Here is an 18,017-nt window from a genome sequence, read left to right as displayed (position 1 = left end):
ATGAAGCCACAAAGTCACATATGGTTTTCTGACATTTGTGACATGTGAAAAGATACATTTTACATGTGCTTTTAAAGAGATTCTTGTTAATATACATATATTTTGATTGACTGTTTGATATATTTCTAGAGAATATGTTACAAAATATGATGACTATTCACCACTTATGTTTCTATTATTTACAAATAAGCTCGATGGTAAAATATACAGTACTATTTGTTTTCTTTTTTCCACAATCATAGATACAACATGATATTGGTATAAACTTTTATATACTAATATTTATGGCCTGAGCCCCAAAGGGGCGAAGACCCTATTGTATTTCGTGTGTTTGTTTCTTTCTTATTCTTTCTTGATTAATGCGCCACCCTAAATTTGACCGCCTAAACATGCTCAAAAACTCACCAGATTTGGCACGCACATCAGGTCTAGTGAAAAAATTGATAAAATATAAAAATTAACCCCCAAAGTGCCAAAATGTGCTCGAGAGCGCCACCTATGTATCTAATATGGCTGCCACGGGCCGTAGGAATGTTGTAGAAAGATCGATCCAAAACTCAATTATTCGTCTCATCAAGACCTACAAATCATACACTGACACCCCTGACCTAAATCCAACAGGAAGTCCGCAATATGCCCATCAAAGTACGACTTTGCACCAATTTTGGACCTTGAATAAACGCTATCTCCTCCGAGGGCGTTAATGGTATCGGCTTCAAACTTTATTACATGACTTATCACACTGTGCTGAACAAAAGTTATTAAAAACTTTGTAATAACTCGAACGGTTTAGATGTTATAAGTCCCGAAAGTTGGAGTGCCACATCACTCTTACAATGTACACCAATGGGGAGGCAATCTATGGGCATGGACTTTGTGCCGAACTGAGGCGTCTGACGTCTAAACTTTAAGTCAGACCACTTTCAAACCTGTATCAATGGATTCGCGACGAAAATTCCTACTACAATGTGGTTTTTAATGTAAGATTTGGCCAAAGTCATGGGACTTATGAAGATATTTACACTAGAAGACTGCTCTGAAATTCAATCTGACAGGGAGAAGGAGGGAAGAAAGGCGGGGTTGGGTGTGACAGTTGAATATAGTGCAGTTTTATAGGATATAGCAGAAAGGTCTATCTACTTACAGTACATTAGCCTATATACAAAGTTTGTATGAAGTTTGGGGTTATTATCATTTATTTTACAATAATTGTAGGTCTTATATGTATAATCAGTAGTGGGGATGACCTACGAGGGGAAGGGAAAAAATGGAGTGAGAGTGACTGTTAAGTGATAAAGTGCAGTAGAAAAATAAAATCATAACTAAATTTTGTATCTCTGTACTGCAGTTTTTCCTTTATTAAGGCCCGAGCACCCAGCGGTTCGCTCAAACTCTCCCTTCAAATATATGAGTATTTTTCTGTGTCCAGCTGCAGTTACTTTTTGTCTCGACACACCTGACAGTACACATGTCAATCAAACTTTGACCAGGTCATGTGGGTTAAAAGTCTTTTCTAAAAATAGACTTGATGAAAATTAAGGTTTGAAAGTGGTCTGAATTTCTTTTACACACAAACTCATCAAAAGTTTTCAAATTATTAATTGAAATTACAATGAAAGGGCCCAAAACTTGCATAGTTTTGATGACACAGGTGTGAGCAAGACAGACATGTCTCACCCTGCAGAAAATTCTCATCCTCACACCGTTGAGATTTGATGTTTCGCCATGACAGAGGAAGTTGGTATAACTTTATTGCACATGCTCCAGTCTGCACCGAACTTTACATGTTTGATAAGACTTCTGGCCTGAACAAGTGTGCATGACAATATTCCATCAGTGATGCAAACTGGCTGAATAGCTCCCCCCACGAAATTGCAGCAAAGCAGCCCCCGCAGCAGGCAAAATAGCGGACAAAGGAAGTGATGTTTATCCGTCTTGCACTGTCTGAAAACAGCTCGGGTCTGAAGTCATCTACATGCCCGTGACAGAAGCCCTTCGACTGCGCCGCGGCCCGACGTGCACGGCGGCGTGAGGGCCCGTTCAACGCTGCTTGCAGCTTTAATTTATATAGCATTCCATTCATTTTTATGCTTACAATATAAGCAGCCAGATCTGGTATATTCTGCAATGTAATCTCACAGTACAGTGTTTGAAATAGGCCTATTCCACAATGCATTACCAAAATTTTATTACACTTATGAGGATGATACTAATTTCAGTTTATATAGGCCTAAATTAATTCTGAAAATACAGTGGTGTGTAAACGGCGTTAAATTAACTACCTCTAATGGTGTGAAAATAACTCTAATGATTTAAAAAAAAAAACTTTAATAACAATATATTACATGATTGTACAAAGAAGATAATATTTTGATGGTCAAAGGGGTCATATGCGACATGGATCCGTGTTTGTGATTTGTGGGTTGGGGTTTAAGGGTGCAGCACCACGCCTTTCCTCTGGGTGTCACTGCAGGCAGCTGCAATATAAACAGAGCAGCAGCTAAATGACCGCAGCTAACGTTAGTGGACACCTGGGTGTTTAATTCAAAAAAGAAATGGGAGTGATTTAAGATTTTATCACCGTATTATTTTAACATGTTTAACTATCTACTGTAGCTGTCGAGCTGTCCAGGGACACTTTTAGCTCCTTCACCTTTGAGACCAAGCTAACAAGCCAAGTAGCTTAGCTTCAGTTGATATTAGCGGCATGAACTCTCTCGTCGGATACGGAGTGTCCTCGGAGTCTGACAGCGATGGAGATGTAGAGGATGTAAACAACGGTGGAGCTCGGTAATTAAACCCCTTATGAATATTTTGCATCATTTTTCACAGTGATAGAAACGTGTATGACGCTAGCTTATTCGTGTCTCAATGTTGTTATCATAAAGCGAACCGTGCAACTTTTTTTCTTCTCTTTTCTCTCTGCTAATTTTTCATTATCAAGTTTTGGCAAGGATGTCGGAAATGAGACGACAGCTGTTAAAAAGACCCGCAACTTCTTGCTGGAGTCTGGTTCAGCTTCCAGTGAGTCAGAACAAGAGGAAGAGGACTCAGAGCCCTCTTCATCACCACCACCACAACAACATCCAGCAAAGGCACCTACTGCTGCATGCCAGCCCACCCTGCCTGCACCTTCCCTGGGCTCCCTCACCCCTAACAAACTGCCTCCTCCTCCTCTAAACGCCTGCTCTGACAGCAGTGTGTTTGCCAACCCCTTCAAGGCTCAGGCAGACCAGAAGCTCAGCGCCTTGCAGAAACATGTCCCCCTCACAATGCAGGCCAAACCCTCCCAGATTGGAGGTAAAAGGATGTGTGTGTCATACAGGAAAGACGGCAGATGCAGGTTCGGGATCAAATGCAAGTTTGCTCATGATAGTGATCTTCAGACTGCAGTTACACCCTCTGACTGTCATCCACCTGTGAGTGACGAAGCACCGGCATCAGCTCAGGTTGAGACCCGTGCAAGCGGCTCCCAGGAGACGGAGGAGGAAGAGTCAGAGGGGCAGCAAGTGAAGAAGAGGAGGGTTGGACTGAGTAACACTTTGATTCCTCCTAAACGGGCTATGAAGCAGTTTGCCATGCAGAGGGACAGAGAACGGATCAATATGTCCTGATGGGTGTTTTATTAGCAATGACAGTTTGCTGTCACCAAGCAATAGTATGCAGCGGATGCCTGTGTGTATCTTTGTCTATAATGTTAGTGTACAAATAATAACTCAGGCATACTCTGTGTTTAAAATGTTGGAAATTGTGTCAATGAATACACTTAGGCTAAATGTTAAGACATTTATTTACATCATATAAATGAACAGTTGTTGTGCCTGCTCTACCACACATCCTATGTCACACATACTAAATTTGCATCAGACTGGTGCAACTTTAGTATCGACACGTGTTCAAAGGTTTCTACATAGTTCTGGTTATGAATTTACATGATGTTTCAAACACTATTCAGTGACAGAATATTAGTTTTAATATTTTAATTCAGTGACTGTGCTTGCAGGATTCATAATGTGATTAATAGTGTCCAATGTCATCTTCTGGCTGGCTACAATGACTAAGGACGTTTGTGAGCAGTAAATAAATTATACGGGTTATTATTCCTTCAGTCTACCCACAGCCAAGCTTAACAAATCTGCACAAATGTCATTTAAACTGGTTTAATGACACTGCCAAAAATCTTCTAAATATGTATGTTTTGTGACTTTTTACAGCCCTGTGTAACACCTTTCTGTCTATGTCCTTCCAGGTTTTAAGATATTTCTCTCTTTGTGAGTTTATTTAGATTTATGTTACATTTTTCTTTTAACCTGGTCGAGTAAAAGTTTTGTGTAGCTCTGGACAATAAATGAACAACTGGCTGACAATTCATTTAAACTGAATTTGTTGAACGCACACATATTGAGGAGGTTTGTAGCTTTCTAATGTGTGTTTTGTGTTTAATTCAGTATATAAATAAAGTTGCTTTAATCCAGTAGGAACCTTGATAATGCCACACACAAGGCATTTGAAGTGCTGTCTATTACTTAGAGGTATGCTATATTATTGCATAACAGCAATAGCTTTGCAACATCTTTTAGAAGTCATTTTCTGCATCAGTACACACACACACACACACACACACACACACACTCAAATAAAAGGCTAGTGAAGTTTACAGGACTTATGTACAAAGGCAACAACTTACACATATAGACACATACATATCTTTCCCTGATACAGATATTCTAAAAAGCTACCAAAGATGACTATGAGTGAACAGTACATATTATATTTGTGATCCTACATTTACCTCAAACGTTGCAATACAGTATATTAGCTCACTGATGACATAATTTGCCACTATTTTTTCTGCTTTGAGTGCACCATCCTTGTTTTACATGAGGGCCTGCTGCACATGTCTCTCAGTGCTGTCAGACAGAACATCCCCTTGTCCTGTCTGCTCCCAGACCACGCTGTCTTCCCCCACCGCCTCTGTCTGCTGAAGGGAGTTGACTGATGGAGAGGAGGAAGAGAGCACCGGATTGTCCAGAATAAAGCTGTCCCCATTGGTGCAGGCTGGATCCTGGGACTGGGGTTGGGACGGGGACAGGAGAGGAGGGCTCGGGGCGGCTGTCTGCAGGGTCTGAAGCTGCTGAGAGGTCGCTAGGATGGGGATCTGCTGAATATGGGTCTGGGACTGGCTGACCGGCTGGAAGGTCATTTGTAGGATTTGTGTCTGCCCGTGACTGTGCTGCTGGGAGGAATAGGACTGAAGGGGATGAAGCTGGGGTTGGTGCTGGGTCACCACCGCGCCAGAATGGAGGGTCAGTTGTTGGATTTGGGGTTGCTGTGGTTGCACGAACTGGACGGGCATCTGTAGCTGGAGGTGAGTCTGCTGCTGGTTGTCAGCTGGCGAAGGGGGGTCAATGGGGGACAGGGCGATTGTCACCGGCACCTGCATGGTATGGAGGCTCTGGTCTTGTCCCAGTAAAACCACCTGGTGACTCACTTGTTGGGTCACATGACCCATCTGAGACACCTGAGCCACTTGCTGCCCAACTTGACCTTCCTGGCTCAGCGGTTCCACCTGCCCCTCCTGCCCTATTTGGCTCATTTCCAGGCTGGTGACTTCTGCTTGCATGGGGTTTCCTGGCAGCTCCAGCAAGGATGCAGGGGTTGTGATGAGGGCGCCAGCATTGGCTGCAAGTGCCTCAGCAATTAGCACCTCTGGGTGACTCTTGGCCTTATGGGCCACCACGCAGTCCTTCTTCTCAAACTTCTTGCCACAAATGGAGCAGGAAAACTGATAGGTGGCATCGGCATCATGCTTCTTCATGTGCCAGTTGAGAGACGCCTTCTGGCGACAGGTGAAGCCACAGATTTCACACCTATTAATACAAGAAATCAATAAATTGAGAGGAAATACACAGTAATCTGGGGAAATTTAATAGAATTAATGTATTTACAAGCTAAAACAATCAAAAAGTGTGAACAGGGAGGCACTAACTGGAGGGGCTTCTCTCCGGTGTGGATCATGCGGTGCACAGCCAGGTTGTGGGAGCTCTTGAAGGCACGAGCACAGAACTCACAGATGTAGTCTCTCTGGTCTAAAAGAAAAAAAAAAATCACACAACACAAAAAATATACTTTCTTTATTGATTATAACAAGAAATGACCACACATAGATCTAACCCAATGCATAGTTTATGTACATATGTGTACCTGTATGGTGTTTCGCATGACGAAGCAGCTGCTTCTGTAGTCGGAAAAGCCTTCCACAAGAAGGATGAGGACATACGTACTTCTTCTTGAGCAAGTGCTGGTACTTTATGTGATGCTGGTGTGCAAAACAGAGCAGATATGGAACAACAGCATATCAGAAACAGTTGGATGGAGGTCAAGATAGAAAAGTTATTTGCTACTGTTGTAAGTGATCAACCTTGACAATAGTGTGTGGCTAAACTGTCAATCAAGTGAACATTTTATTTATTTGGACTATGTGAACATGTTCTGTAGACCCCATTTAGTCCTTCTGTGTTGAACATTTCATTAAAAAAAGTTTACCTCCCTTCACCTACAGATATAATGAAACACTACCACAGGAGGTACCTTTGGACCTTGTTAAGAGCTGAGATGATTTGTTGATTAAATGATAAGCTGACTGTCAGTAATTGAATCAATAATGAAAATAATTGTTAATTGCAGCTTTTTGGAAATAACATGATTGGAAATGAAATGGTCAACAGCAAAGAGACAGACCTGCAGGTAGCGAGGATGAGCCAGAACTGTGCCACATCCCTCTATCTCACAGCGCACATACTGCACCGGGGGCTTCTTCCTGTGTGGGCAAAGCACATGTCAATACAGTGTAATTAAATAGACCTCAAAGTCTTTATTCATATCCCACAAATCCAAATTCATCATCAGTCACCATCATATCAGTTATTTCTGCATAAAATGGTGACATGATGATACATGGAGTCATATTATAAAGTTAATATTATGACGCCCCAGAACAAACATCAACTTCACCTTCTTTTTGGCAGCCGTGGGGTTTTGTCATCTTTTTTCCGCCGGCCTCTCCTAACACAGAAAGAACAAAAGGAAATTACATAACTGACTGGGAATGGAAAATGCAGACACTACTGTGAACACAACGCTACTATGAAATCAGAGTTTGGTTTGTAACCACACACGTTACATTCAGATTGAAGCTGAATGTAATACAGTCACAGGCAGGACAATTAGTATTTCACATGCACTTCTCATTAGACGTACATTTAATGTGAATATGTCCTACTGATAACATTTCACATTTGTCACATATTTACAAGGGATGTGCTTACTTCCTGGGTCCGTCAGGGTCCTCCACTATTTCTTCCTCCAGCTTCACTTCCTCTTCCACTCTCTCCAAGTTGTCTGAACCTTCTATCTTTATTTCAGCAACCTCTTTCTCTTTTTTAGGCGCTTTCTCTTTTTCTTTCTTCTCCTTCTGTCTAGGAGGAGCTCTGCGCTTTGGTTTAGGGGCATCCCTGAAAGGACAAGGGAGAGATATCATAGGACTGAATAAAACTGATCTGTATAATAACGCAGTGTGGAGAATATTGCAACAAATGCAAGCAGAGGCCCTGTTTACACCTGGTATTAACATGCATCTCCACATGCATCCTGAGTGACCACTTGTGATCAGATCTCACTTCTCTGCTCTATATGCAGATAAACACGGACATCATTTCCGTTTGCAAAGACAAAATTTGTTTGTTATTAACCAGTGGGAGGACCGGACCGGGGTCCGCTCCGTCCAAAGCTGTGTTCAACTTGTTTGATAACAGGATAAACAAATATACAATGCATTGTGTCCCCTCACGAAAATCAAATGCCGCCCTATTGATTCGCTCTAGCGCTCCGTCTATGTGTGTATATATATATCTATATATATATATATATATATATAAGACCACATTCGGAGGTGGTCTGGGCCACATGTGGCCACATTCATTTAGCAGTGTAAACGCAATGTGTCCTGGGCCACACTGAAGGACCTCCTACTCAACTGACGTCCTCAATTTTCCGGCAGACTAGGCACAGGAACTGAATTGCTGCCTCCTTTGTTCAACTTGTTTAATAACAGGATAAAGAAAGGCATTATTTTGTTTTTTCTGATTTTCATGTGAATTAAAAGAACTACAGATCTTAGATTTGCTGCGCTGCTCGACATAATGGAGCTATAGGACAGGCATTTAATGTTTGTGAGGGGGCAGACAATGCATTGTATATTTGTTTATCCTGTTATCAAACAAGTTGAACACAGCGGTCCTCCCGTCAGTTAAAAACAACAACGAATTTGGTCTTTGCAAAGGGAATTGATGTGCGTGGTTATTTGCATATAGAGCAAATTTTGCATATTTGCATATAAAGTGAAATGCGATCAGAAGTCGTCACTCAAGACGTATGTGGAGACGCATGTTAATGCCAGGTGTAAACAGGGCCAGAGGTGTGACTCCGCCACGCTCCCCTACACATACACACAAACCTTTCAGCCTTGGGGTCATAGCTCTGATCGTTTAAATCATCTCTAAAAGGAACATCATCATCACTGCTGAGGCCCTCTTCTTCCTCTGCACCACTGAAAAGAAAAAAAAACACTTTAAAAAAAAAAAAAAAAAAAGGATTTTACATTTTCACTTGCAAGGGGTCAAGTGATGCGCTTGAGTCACCTTTACCTCTGACTCTGCGGCTGATAGTTGAAGTCATGTGGGTCGTCCTGAAACGGAGGGTCTTTGTCTTCCAGGACTGGTTCAGCAACATCCTCACTTTCCTCCTCTTTCTTTTTACTGAGACAGCAGAAGTGTGAAACACAGCAGTCATCAAAACACAGCACAAATCTCTCACTCTCACACACTTGCGTAATACATATATAAAAAAGAGAGTATACTTAAAAAGCTATGAGCTCAGTGGGCCATAAATATCAAAACAAATTATATTTTGTAATATATGCTATGCAGCCTCCATTATTATCCATATTTCAAAATGACACTGCATAACCACACATAGTCTCTCCAAGATGTGAGCGTATCAAAGATAGACTGTTTAAAAAAAAAAAAAAAAAATCACATCTTTAAAGGGTCAGTTCACCCAAATTACACACACACACACACACACACACACACACACACACACACACACACACACACACAAAAACATATTTTCCCAGTTACTTACTTAATAAAACTGAAACAATTTGCATGGCTGGATACCACTGGGAATAAACTGGATTGTTTTGCATTTTAGATGCACTGACTCTCTTAATTTTAGACTTTAACCATATATATTTTGCCATTTTGTAAAACAATACACTTCGGTAAAACCCATAACACTTGTCACGTTGATTTAATGCTTTACCCTCAGGGCCAAAAATATACTCACATTTCATACTTCTCTTTATTGTTCAGCTCCCCTTCTGCTGCTGCACAACAAACAGAGGAAGAAAGACATCATGACAATGAGAAAGGCAACAAAAGAGAGCCCTTAGTCACCACAACCTCCGTTTTTAGATACATGTACGATTTTGTATAAATGATGCAATGTGAAAACACATGACTGCATAACACAAAATCATTTTACTGCAGTCCATATGGCTGCAACAAACAATTTATAAGTGTCAATTTACTGGGCAATCGTTTCCTCAATTAATCTTATTGTTTGATCTATAAAATGTCAGAAAAGAGTGAAAACTGCTTGTTATAATTTCCCACAACCCAGTGATGTGCATTCAAATGTTTACTTTATTCAACCAAGACCCAAAGATATTCAGTTCACCAAAACATTAAAACCTTCATATATGAGACAAGAAGATGATTTCCCATTAATTTTCTGTCAATCCACTAATAAGTTAATTGACTAATTGCCACAGCTCAACCACTCTACTGCGTTCTGCCGTATGTGAAAATATTGGAAGCAATCCATGATCACAACTAATCCATAACCAGGTCTACACAAGATGTTAGTGAAGGTTTTCTACAGCGTGAATAATATCCTGAAGAACAGCAGTTAGCACCGTGTTTTAGTGCTTCTGTGTATGATTTGATTTATCAATCAGAGGCCAACATGTTGAACCATAGCCGCTCATTGTCAACAGGTTGCTCACCAGATTGAATCTCCATTCCAGGTTCTGTCTTACACACAGGCTTGGCAGAGCCGCGGACGGCCCTGCCAGACGGGGGCTTGGCTCCGGCCTGGGCTGGGGGGCGTCTGGAGGGCAGAGCTGTAGAGAGGGAGCAGGAGGATGCCATTAAACATATTGTATGAGCAGAGACACAACCACACATACACACATGATCCAACTGCGCATATACAAAAGCATTTTAGGGACGGCTGTGGCTCAGGAGGAAGAATGGATCATCTACTAATTGAAAGATCGATGGTTCAATCCCCAGCTTCTCCAGTCCGCATGTTGAAGTGTCCTTGGGCAAGATACTGAACCCCAAATTGCTCCCGGAGCTGTGCCATCTGTGTGTGTGTGTATGTGTGTGTGAATGAGTATTAGATTAGATCTCCTGATGAGCAGGTTGGCACTTTGCATGGCAGCCTCTGTCATCAGTGCATGAATATGTGTGTGAATGGGTGAATGTTGACATGCAGTATAAAGCCGGTCAGAAGACTAGAAAGGTGCTATATACATGCAGTCCATTTACATCATGAGATTTAATTTCAATTCGGCACCAGACACACCAAAAGGTCTCTATCTAGCATTTCACTAATTACCTTGAGCATCTGTGGCAGGTTTCTTGGGGTCCTCTGACCTGCAGAAGGAGAAAAATACATACTGAGATCTGTTTCTTTCTCTCTTTACAGAAAGACATGCCCTCAATTATCATCCTTAAGTTGCTGCATGAAGTCGAAATATGAGAAATTGTAAAGCCAGGTAAGTTTCACTCCTCCCTCCCTATGCGGAGCTGCAGGAAGGGGACGCGCTCGGCTGAAGGCGTGCTTTTTGACAGGAACTGACCCCACCGACATAAACACACACACGTTAGAAGTTGAGACAGGCCCATTATAAACAAATGCAGCTGTCTAACAGTTAGAAGTGCTCAGTTCAAAACTTACTCTGTGGCTTGACGGCTGTCACCTGCGACCCCCCCTCCAGGCTCAGCCGAACCCGCAGACTCTGAGTGTTTCTTCCGCCGGGAGTTGGAAACTTTCCTCCGCTTGGTCGCGCCGGTGTCCGGACTCGGTTCGTCTTCGTCGTCGTCGCTTTTGGTGTCCTTCAGCCAAGCCGGTACTGCCCTCGTTGACCGGTCTCTCAAAACCCGTCCCGAGCTCTGCGCAGTCCCGTTGACGTCCGTTAATGAAGCGGAGGAGACGCCAGACCTCGGGCGGCCCGCTCCCCGCTCCCTGAGCCCCCTCCGCGGGGTAACGGTCGTACTGGTGGCCGGGGTCTGCTCTGCGGCCTTGTCCTCCACCGGCTCTTCGCCTTTATTTACATCCCCGGTTCGCTCGCCGGTCGGTTCCATCACCTTGAGGACACTTCAGCCCGTCTGTAAATCCGCAGAAAGCCAAGCAGGTTCACTTGCAAATTGAGGAGAAACGCACCACATCTGGTTTAAAGACGTTTTGATTGCAAGAGGCCTTTATCCAACAGTGGGGCATTTTCTGTGAGTGCGTTGGGTTCGCCGCAGATTATATGCATCAATTTATTGATTAGAAATTGAAAACTTTTCTTAATTATCTATTCAGCAATAAACCGATATATTTTTAAAGAAGCAGCCACTATTTTCGCGTTCTTAAAGCTATAGTAAACCTACTTATTCGCCCGGGCCTGGAGCGCAACCATTTTGTGCGCTTTGTTGCGTCTCCTTTAAGCCAAATATAAACTGAGGTTACATTCAAGAGCGGCAGCGCGTTTTAGCAGCTGCATAAATCATCTGGATTTCCCTCTGTGTTTTGTAGCAGACCTGCTCAGCCTGTGTGTATTGTTTATAAATCTGCAAAGACAGCAGCAGCCGCGCAAAAGCAACACGCACAGGAACGGCTGCAGGTGCATTACGGGAATTGTAGTGCATGTGAGATAACAGTAAAACTTTGACTTTGTTTTAATGATATGTTTCTCTTTTTTGTCGTGTCTGTTTAGCTCTTTTGAATATAAAATAGGTATATAATCCATGCGTAAGATTTGTTATGTATATTCATCTCGATTGCATGATGAATAACATAAAATAATACAATATTAATGCAATTATGGGAAAATGTTCCATGCATGTACAATTTTTCCCCTGCGTCACACATGAACACACATAAAAGCAGGTGAAATTATGTTCAGTGTATTTTATTCCCTGGCCTACACTGTGTTTCTATTCTCTGCTAAATGATTTAATGAGTGACAATATTTTACTCAGTCTGTATGATAAACATCTACTTGCATCTGTTGAATTCATCCTAAAGAAATACTAAATGTGGTTTTTGTTCTCTACAATATCCTTCATTGATGACTGTAGCGCTAACATGGCTGCCGCTGAAAACCTGCACTGTCTGGTCTGAGCAGTACAACTCTGCTGCAGGCTGCGCTGATGAAGGGTTTTAACCACCAGATGGCAACATTGTCCTAAATGTTAAACCTCCTCTGATAACATGAAGTCTAGCCAATATATGTGTATATACTGTATCTATAGCCTCCTTAACCAAGTTTAAAATCTAAATTTTCTCTCATAAAGAAGGTGTGGTGATGAGTTTATTATGACAGTATGTTGGAGATAATTTTCTTGAGTCATAAACTCACTCTTGCCTCTTATCTGGTAGAACCTGTAAAGATGTTATTAATCCTATTCTGATCACAGCTTTGTGTATACACAAACCACCATGTGGGATTGGAGTGATAGATAATGGGGAGGGTGAAACCACAAAATTAGGTTTCATACCATGAGAGAGCAGTGTGCCTTGACTTTTTGGGAAATTAATTCCCCCTTCCTTGTGGACACTTTTTTTTTTATCATGAAAAGCAGCTAAGGACAAGACTTAAGTGCCCTGAGATAACTTTTGTTATGATTTGGCACTATATAAATAAAAATTGGAAATGGGAATTGAACTATTATCATGATTTATGATGATAATCAATCATTAATAGGCCCCTTCTTTCAGTACCACTGAGTGATTTGCCAAATATTAAATATCCCCTCCATAAATGTTTTCATCAGAGAACATGATCTAACCTGAGGCAAATTCATATTTTGATATCAAAATAGGATTTTGTATTTGTTATATGTATTAATTTAAGTAATAATAGCCAAGAAGGTTGTTTTTCCTGTTATCTGTACCTACATCTCAATGGTAAAACAGGTGTCCTTTGGCTCAAAGGTGGTGACAATGTAGAAAAACAGCCTGTACCAGTAATTGTCCTCCTGCTCATATTATACAGCATAATGAAGGCTACTTCTGTTCTTTTTTTTTTTTTTTTTTTAAAGTCCTCTATGGACTCCTCACTGGGGTACAACATGTTTCTAGAGTAAAGTTGAGTTTATGAAACATTCTCCACTGCGCTCTCTCTCCTCTCTGCACCATGACACATTTCTTAATAATAGCTGATGTATGAGGTCGGGGATGGGTTTCCATTCACAGAGGTTGTAGTCAAAGTCCTCTGTCTCAGAACCTTTCAAGACATTTATGACCCCTCTTAGTGCTTTCCACAGTTAAGCAGTTTAATCTAAAACAAAGCCTAGCTGAGATGGTTTAGACTAAGTGTTTCCCAACCTTTTTTTTTTGCTTGTGAGTCCCTCAAATGAAGCACGTCCACTTGTGATCCCTAATCACAAGTTATGGTCTTAGTATGGATGCGAGTTCAACCAAAGAGTAAATTCCCAACTGTTTCATTTGAAGGATTATTTTAGCATCAGTCCTATACAAGAAAAAGCAAAAATAAAATAAAAATATATAATTTTGTATAACATAAATGTTTTTTTTCTGTCATTTCTTGTGACCCATCAGATTTATCCTGTGACCCATTACGAGGTCCCGTTCCACAGTTAGGGAACCACCGGTTTAGACTGTTATGGTTCACACGTTATATATAACCAGTGTGGCGGGAGGACAAAAAGAATGACACAGCATCACATGCTTTTGAAAATGCTTTATTTATCTATTTTGTCACTATAAATATAACAATGCCAAATAAGCTTCTTTTTTTTTTTTTAAACAAACCTTCTGATAGAAAACAGTCTGCAGGTCTACAAAGATATACAGCACAGGGCACATCTTGGCATTAAGGCACACACTAGGAAGAGTTTAAATGGTAACACCTATATTAAACTAGGCATATAGCTCCACACACCACTGAAACACGGAGCAGGAGGAGTTCGTCCTGCTGATGTAGTGTGGGTGAAATGCAGGCAATAGAAAGTAAAGCAAGGTGTTTTGAGTGGGAGGCAGAACCAGAAAGTGACAGTTGGTCTGCTGTCAAACACACAAAGATGTTTTGATGGCTGTTAGACAATTAGACCTTTAATAGTTTAGCCAGAACTGACAAACTGAGTCCATTTGTTTAAGCGGAGCTGCAACTCAAAGGACTGATGGTTTGAACAGTTTCAGTCTTGGCTGTTGAAACTGATAACATGTGGCTGAAAGAGAATGCCTTTGTGTTCCCACTCATAACACTAAATGCAGTTAAAAATAGCAACAACAAAAAAATAACATTACACATAACAAAAACACAATAACCTTGAATGTTTAAAAACTATTGGACACTTTGGCAAAAAAAAGTTTTTCTACTTTTGTTACTCTGACTTTTTATCCCTAAGCAAGGTGTAAATAATGAAAAGAAATATGTTGTAGAATATATTATACCTTTTCTTCTCACTTCATACACAATATACGTAATGCATATATTAAATATATCCTGACTTATTGTCATCATACAAGAAAATAATAAAAAGCTGTCGCCAGTTTGTTTTCTAAGTCCAGTTTCAGAGAGAAGAGATGTAGTAATAAGTAGAAAATGGAGTGAGATAGAGCAAATATGTTGTGAATAATCATTCTCTTCATTTAACTTAACAGAATGTCAAAATCCAGGCCTTCCTCAAAGTCAAACTCATCTTATTGTTTTGTGTGTAAAATTTAATTGAACATCTGAGGAGATGATGGAAAATGAGCAAATAAAATCCCTCAAACACAGGGAACAAAAAGAAGTTTAGAGTTTAAAATTTAGAACAATTAACTATGTCAACTGGTTAATGAATGCAAGCATACAAACGTGTTTTGCATGTTTTTACATAAAGATGTCTGTTCTGTTGCATGACTTCATGATCAGCAGCTGCTTGCATCCGTTATGTTTGTGTGCTGCAGTACATCGCTCGGCTACTTGCACACTTCAGCGTGAGGTATTGCTCCAGTTATTCCCAGTTCAATATTACACTTGTTTTACAACACACTGCTGAGTTTAAAAAGTGCCTACTACACATTCATAAGTGTTATTTTATGTTTTATACTTTATCAGGGAGGGAAAACTCTGCCAGATAACACAGACGGTGGCAAATGCCAAGTAGCCCAGTTCACATATGAATTCACGCTTAGCATTTAATATCTCTTCATCTGAAAGCGGCAATCTCTTGCCCTTTATAAATATGTTTAAGTGCACCTCGGTCAAGCACAGTTTAGAGGACGAGAAATAAGGATATAAACATATGGAGTGTTACTGCAGGACATTCAGAGAAGAGACTACAAGAGAGAGGTAGCCTTGTCACATCTGACTGCAGAGACTGAAACCTACTCGTCTCACTATAATACAGTAATACCACAAATCTGGTTCAATGGAAAAATGAATGGATAAGACTCCAGCGCCATGCACAGGCAGAAGTCGCTCCTCTTCGTGCCGACCACGCGGGCTTAGCTTTGTCACAAAAGGCACAGTGAAAGATATAAAGCCCAGAGTAGCACGTAACAGTATGCAGATGTAAGGCACTGTAGTGAGGCATCTTTCTAATGTCGTGAGACTGGAGTGTATGTAGCATTAGGTTTTTGGTTAGCATTAGCAAATGCAGGAGCGCTTAACGACAGAGTGCTCCAGTCCATATAGAAAAATGTCTCTCATTTCTGTCCATATTTGTTCACCTTTCAAGACTCAAATAATTCAAAAAGCAATAATAAAGACATACATAAATGAGAAAAAAACAACAACTAATATCTGTTCAGTCTTAGTCCCCTGTCAGCGCATTTCCCCTGGATGGAAAACATCTCCATGAACATGATATCACCATTTATCAGGCTGGCAGATAGAAACGTGTTGCCCATCTTTGAAAAAAAAGCTTTCCAGTTTTCTTTCTTGCATTATTTGTTCCCCAAGGAATCTGTCACAAAAATATTATTTAGCTGGGAACGTTTCTTCAAGCAAACCAAGATACTGTATATGTTTCAAAAAGTTAAAGGAGAAACATAGAAACAAGTAAAGAAATTATAGGCAAATAAACACAACACAATAGAACCTTCATTTAAAACAACCAAAAAACACAAATAAAACTAAATAAACCAAAAAGTACCAAACAGGTATGTTTGAAGCGTACACATTCAACCAGCATGGACGGACAGCTTCACCTACAGCATGTAGAATTGACTAAAACACTATATACTAATGAAAAAAAAAAACTAAAACAAGACATTAGTAGGCTATATCCAAAACAGTTGGCTTCAGTGGTATCCTCTCATGTCAGTAGTTCCTGTTCCTTTCAATTAACTTTTTTCTTTGTTTCCCCCATGTTTTTACACTTTTGCACAAAATTAGACACGGTCTGTCTTGTCTAATTTATATCTAAAATACACAGAGAAACCTACAGAGAATACAACTTTAAATATGTATCTTCTCTTCATAAATACTTGAATGTACCTTCAGTGTTCTTGTTGCTATAGCAACAAGGTGGCGAGGGTCAGGGAAAGAGATAGAGACATAGAGTTGTGACCGTGTTACGCTCATTGTTGGGGGAAGGTTGTCACCACATGCACGTAGGTTTCCTCAGTGAATGGACTGTCTTCTATGTCTGTTATAATTTTGCATAATTAAGCCTGTCATATGGTTGCCGTGGGTCTGGGATATACTGAGGCTAATAGGTGGGAGAGATGTGAGATGTCAGGTTGTGATGGCTTTACTGTCTGTGTTCTGAATGTTTATTTCAAACGGCATTCCTTTGGAGTGCTTGGAGGTTCACAAGTTCGAGAGATGTTTTCATATCATGCACACTGTTGAGATGTTGCAGAGGTTGTTCAGTCACAGGCAGAATAATGCTCTTGTTGTTTCATGTGGTCCGATCCTTCAGAATCAGTATGTCTGGTAGACGTCATGGATGGGCAGCTGGAAGGCTGCTGCAGGGAAGGCCTGTGGCACAGCGTAGCCGGTGTATCCTCCATATGCTGCAGCTGCCACAGCTGCGTTCTTCTGCAGAGCAGCCAGAGCTGCTGAGTTGGCAGCGTAGTTTGTGATGGGGACGTATCCAGCTCCATACAGGCCGCCGGCTGCTGGGATGCGCTGTACGTTGTGGGCCATGGCATAGACAGGAGTGATTGGTCGTCCCTGGGAAATGTAGGAGAAAGAGAAGGAGTATACAGCATACAGTTAATAAGAGGATTTCTAAAGCATGTCCTCAATCTACAGTGAGTATATTTATTGCCCATTAATTGAATGAATCCACTCAGTTGTGAGTTGTTTTTACTTAACCTACATAAGGAACATAAACTTCCCAGAGTACCACCAAGCAACGTGTGTCATATATGACTGTGTGGACTTAACCAGACATTTAGTTTTACATTAAACTAAGAAAACCACCTAATAGGACCGAAATCTTCACCAATTACAGTACATATCACTACAGATCACTTGGAGCAACTTTACGAGGCATCAGTCAGGTTGAAATGTTTTTAACCATGTTGTCTAAACACCTTACTTAGAAGAAATGAACCTAACATGTCCTTTATAACCATTATCATGATCAGTTCTCTGTAATGATTGTGCACACAATCACCTTTAATCAGTTTAAATTTTCACTTCTGAGGGAGACATTTTG

The 18,017-nt window shown here is 40.9% G+C and overlaps 3 protein-coding genes across 15 annotated transcripts in view; 1 reads left to right on the top strand and 2 right to left on the bottom strand.

Moving 5' to 3' along the window:
* Positions 1-2,447: 2,447 nt before the first annotated feature.
* Positions 2,448-4,367, top strand: si:ch211-113e8.11. The gene is made up of 2 exons (XM_044346900.1): positions 2,448-2,790; positions 2,945-4,367. The coding sequence occupies exons 1-2, from the start codon at positions 2,708-2,710 to the stop codon at positions 3,612-3,614; spliced, it is 753 nt and encodes a 250-aa protein (XP_044202835.1). The 5' UTR covers positions 2,448-2,707; the 3' UTR covers positions 3,615-4,367.
* zfp91 (ZFP91 zinc finger protein, atypical E3 ubiquitin ligase) lies at positions 3,773-12,019 on the bottom strand. 2 transcript variants are annotated; one of them, XM_044346898.1, is made up of 13 exons: positions 11,787-12,018; positions 11,089-11,519; positions 10,747-10,784; positions 10,130-10,246; positions 9,409-9,448; positions 8,706-8,816; positions 8,516-8,608; positions 7,329-7,514; positions 7,015-7,065; positions 6,742-6,820; positions 6,205-6,319; positions 5,990-6,089; positions 3,773-5,870 (listed from the first exon to the last, which is right to left on the bottom strand). In XM_044346898.1, the coding sequence occupies exons 2-13, from the start codon at positions 11,493-11,495 to the stop codon at positions 4,877-4,879; spliced, it is 2,331 nt and encodes a 776-aa protein (XP_044202833.1). In that variant the 5' UTR covers positions 11,496-11,519; positions 11,787-12,018; the 3' UTR covers positions 3,773-4,876. The 2 variants fall into 2 exon arrangements, with proteins under 2 accessions (XP_044202833.1, XP_044202834.1); XM_044346899.1 differs by having other exon boundaries at positions 9,409-9,445; positions 11,089-12,019.
* Positions 12,020-16,733: 4,714 nt separating this feature from the next.
* The window catches only part of rbm47 (RNA binding motif protein 47), a 28,679-nt gene continuing 27,395 nt past the window's right edge, over positions 16,734-18,017 (bottom strand). For all 12 annotated transcript variants that reach the window (XM_044346888.1, XM_044346891.1, XM_044346890.1 and 9 more), the window contains one exon: positions 16,734-17,527. In XM_044346888.1, the coding sequence (XP_044202823.1) occupies positions 17,276-17,527 (252 nt within the window). In that variant the 3' untranslated portion in view covers positions 16,734-17,275. The remainder of the gene's footprint in view (positions 17,528-18,017) is intronic.

This window comes from Thunnus albacares, chromosome 3, assembly GCF_914725855.1.
Source record: "Thunnus albacares chromosome 3, fThuAlb1.1, whole genome shotgun sequence".
NCBI classification, from domain to species: Eukaryota; Metazoa; Chordata; class Actinopteri; order Scombriformes; family Scombridae; genus Thunnus; species Thunnus albacares.
Note: the sequence above shows the minus strand (reverse complement) of the source record. Positions and strands in the feature narration are given on the sequence as shown.

Excerpts from the sequence above, each read along its gene's own strand:
- si:ch211-113e8.11 (XM_044346900.1), top strand. The coding sequence starts at position 2,708 with ATGAACTCTCTCGTCGGATACGGAGTGTCCTCGGAGTCTGACAGCGAT. Across the intron at positions 2,791-2,944 it reads GTAAACAACGGTGGAGCTCG|TTTTGGCAAGGATGTCGGAA; the intron begins GTAATTAAACCC and ends TTCATTATCAAG.
- zfp91 (XM_044346898.1), bottom strand. The coding sequence starts at position 11,495 with ATGGAACCGACCGGCGAGCGAACCGGGGATGTAAATAAAGGCGAAGAG. Across the intron at positions 10,247-10,746 it reads ACCTGCCACAGATGCTCAAG|CTCTGCCCTCCAGACGCCCC; the intron begins GTAATTAGTGAA and ends CCCTCTCTACAG. Across the intron at positions 6,090-6,204 it reads TCATGCGAAACACCATACAG|ACCAGAGAGACTACATCTGT; the intron begins GTACACATATGT and ends TTTTTCTTTTAG.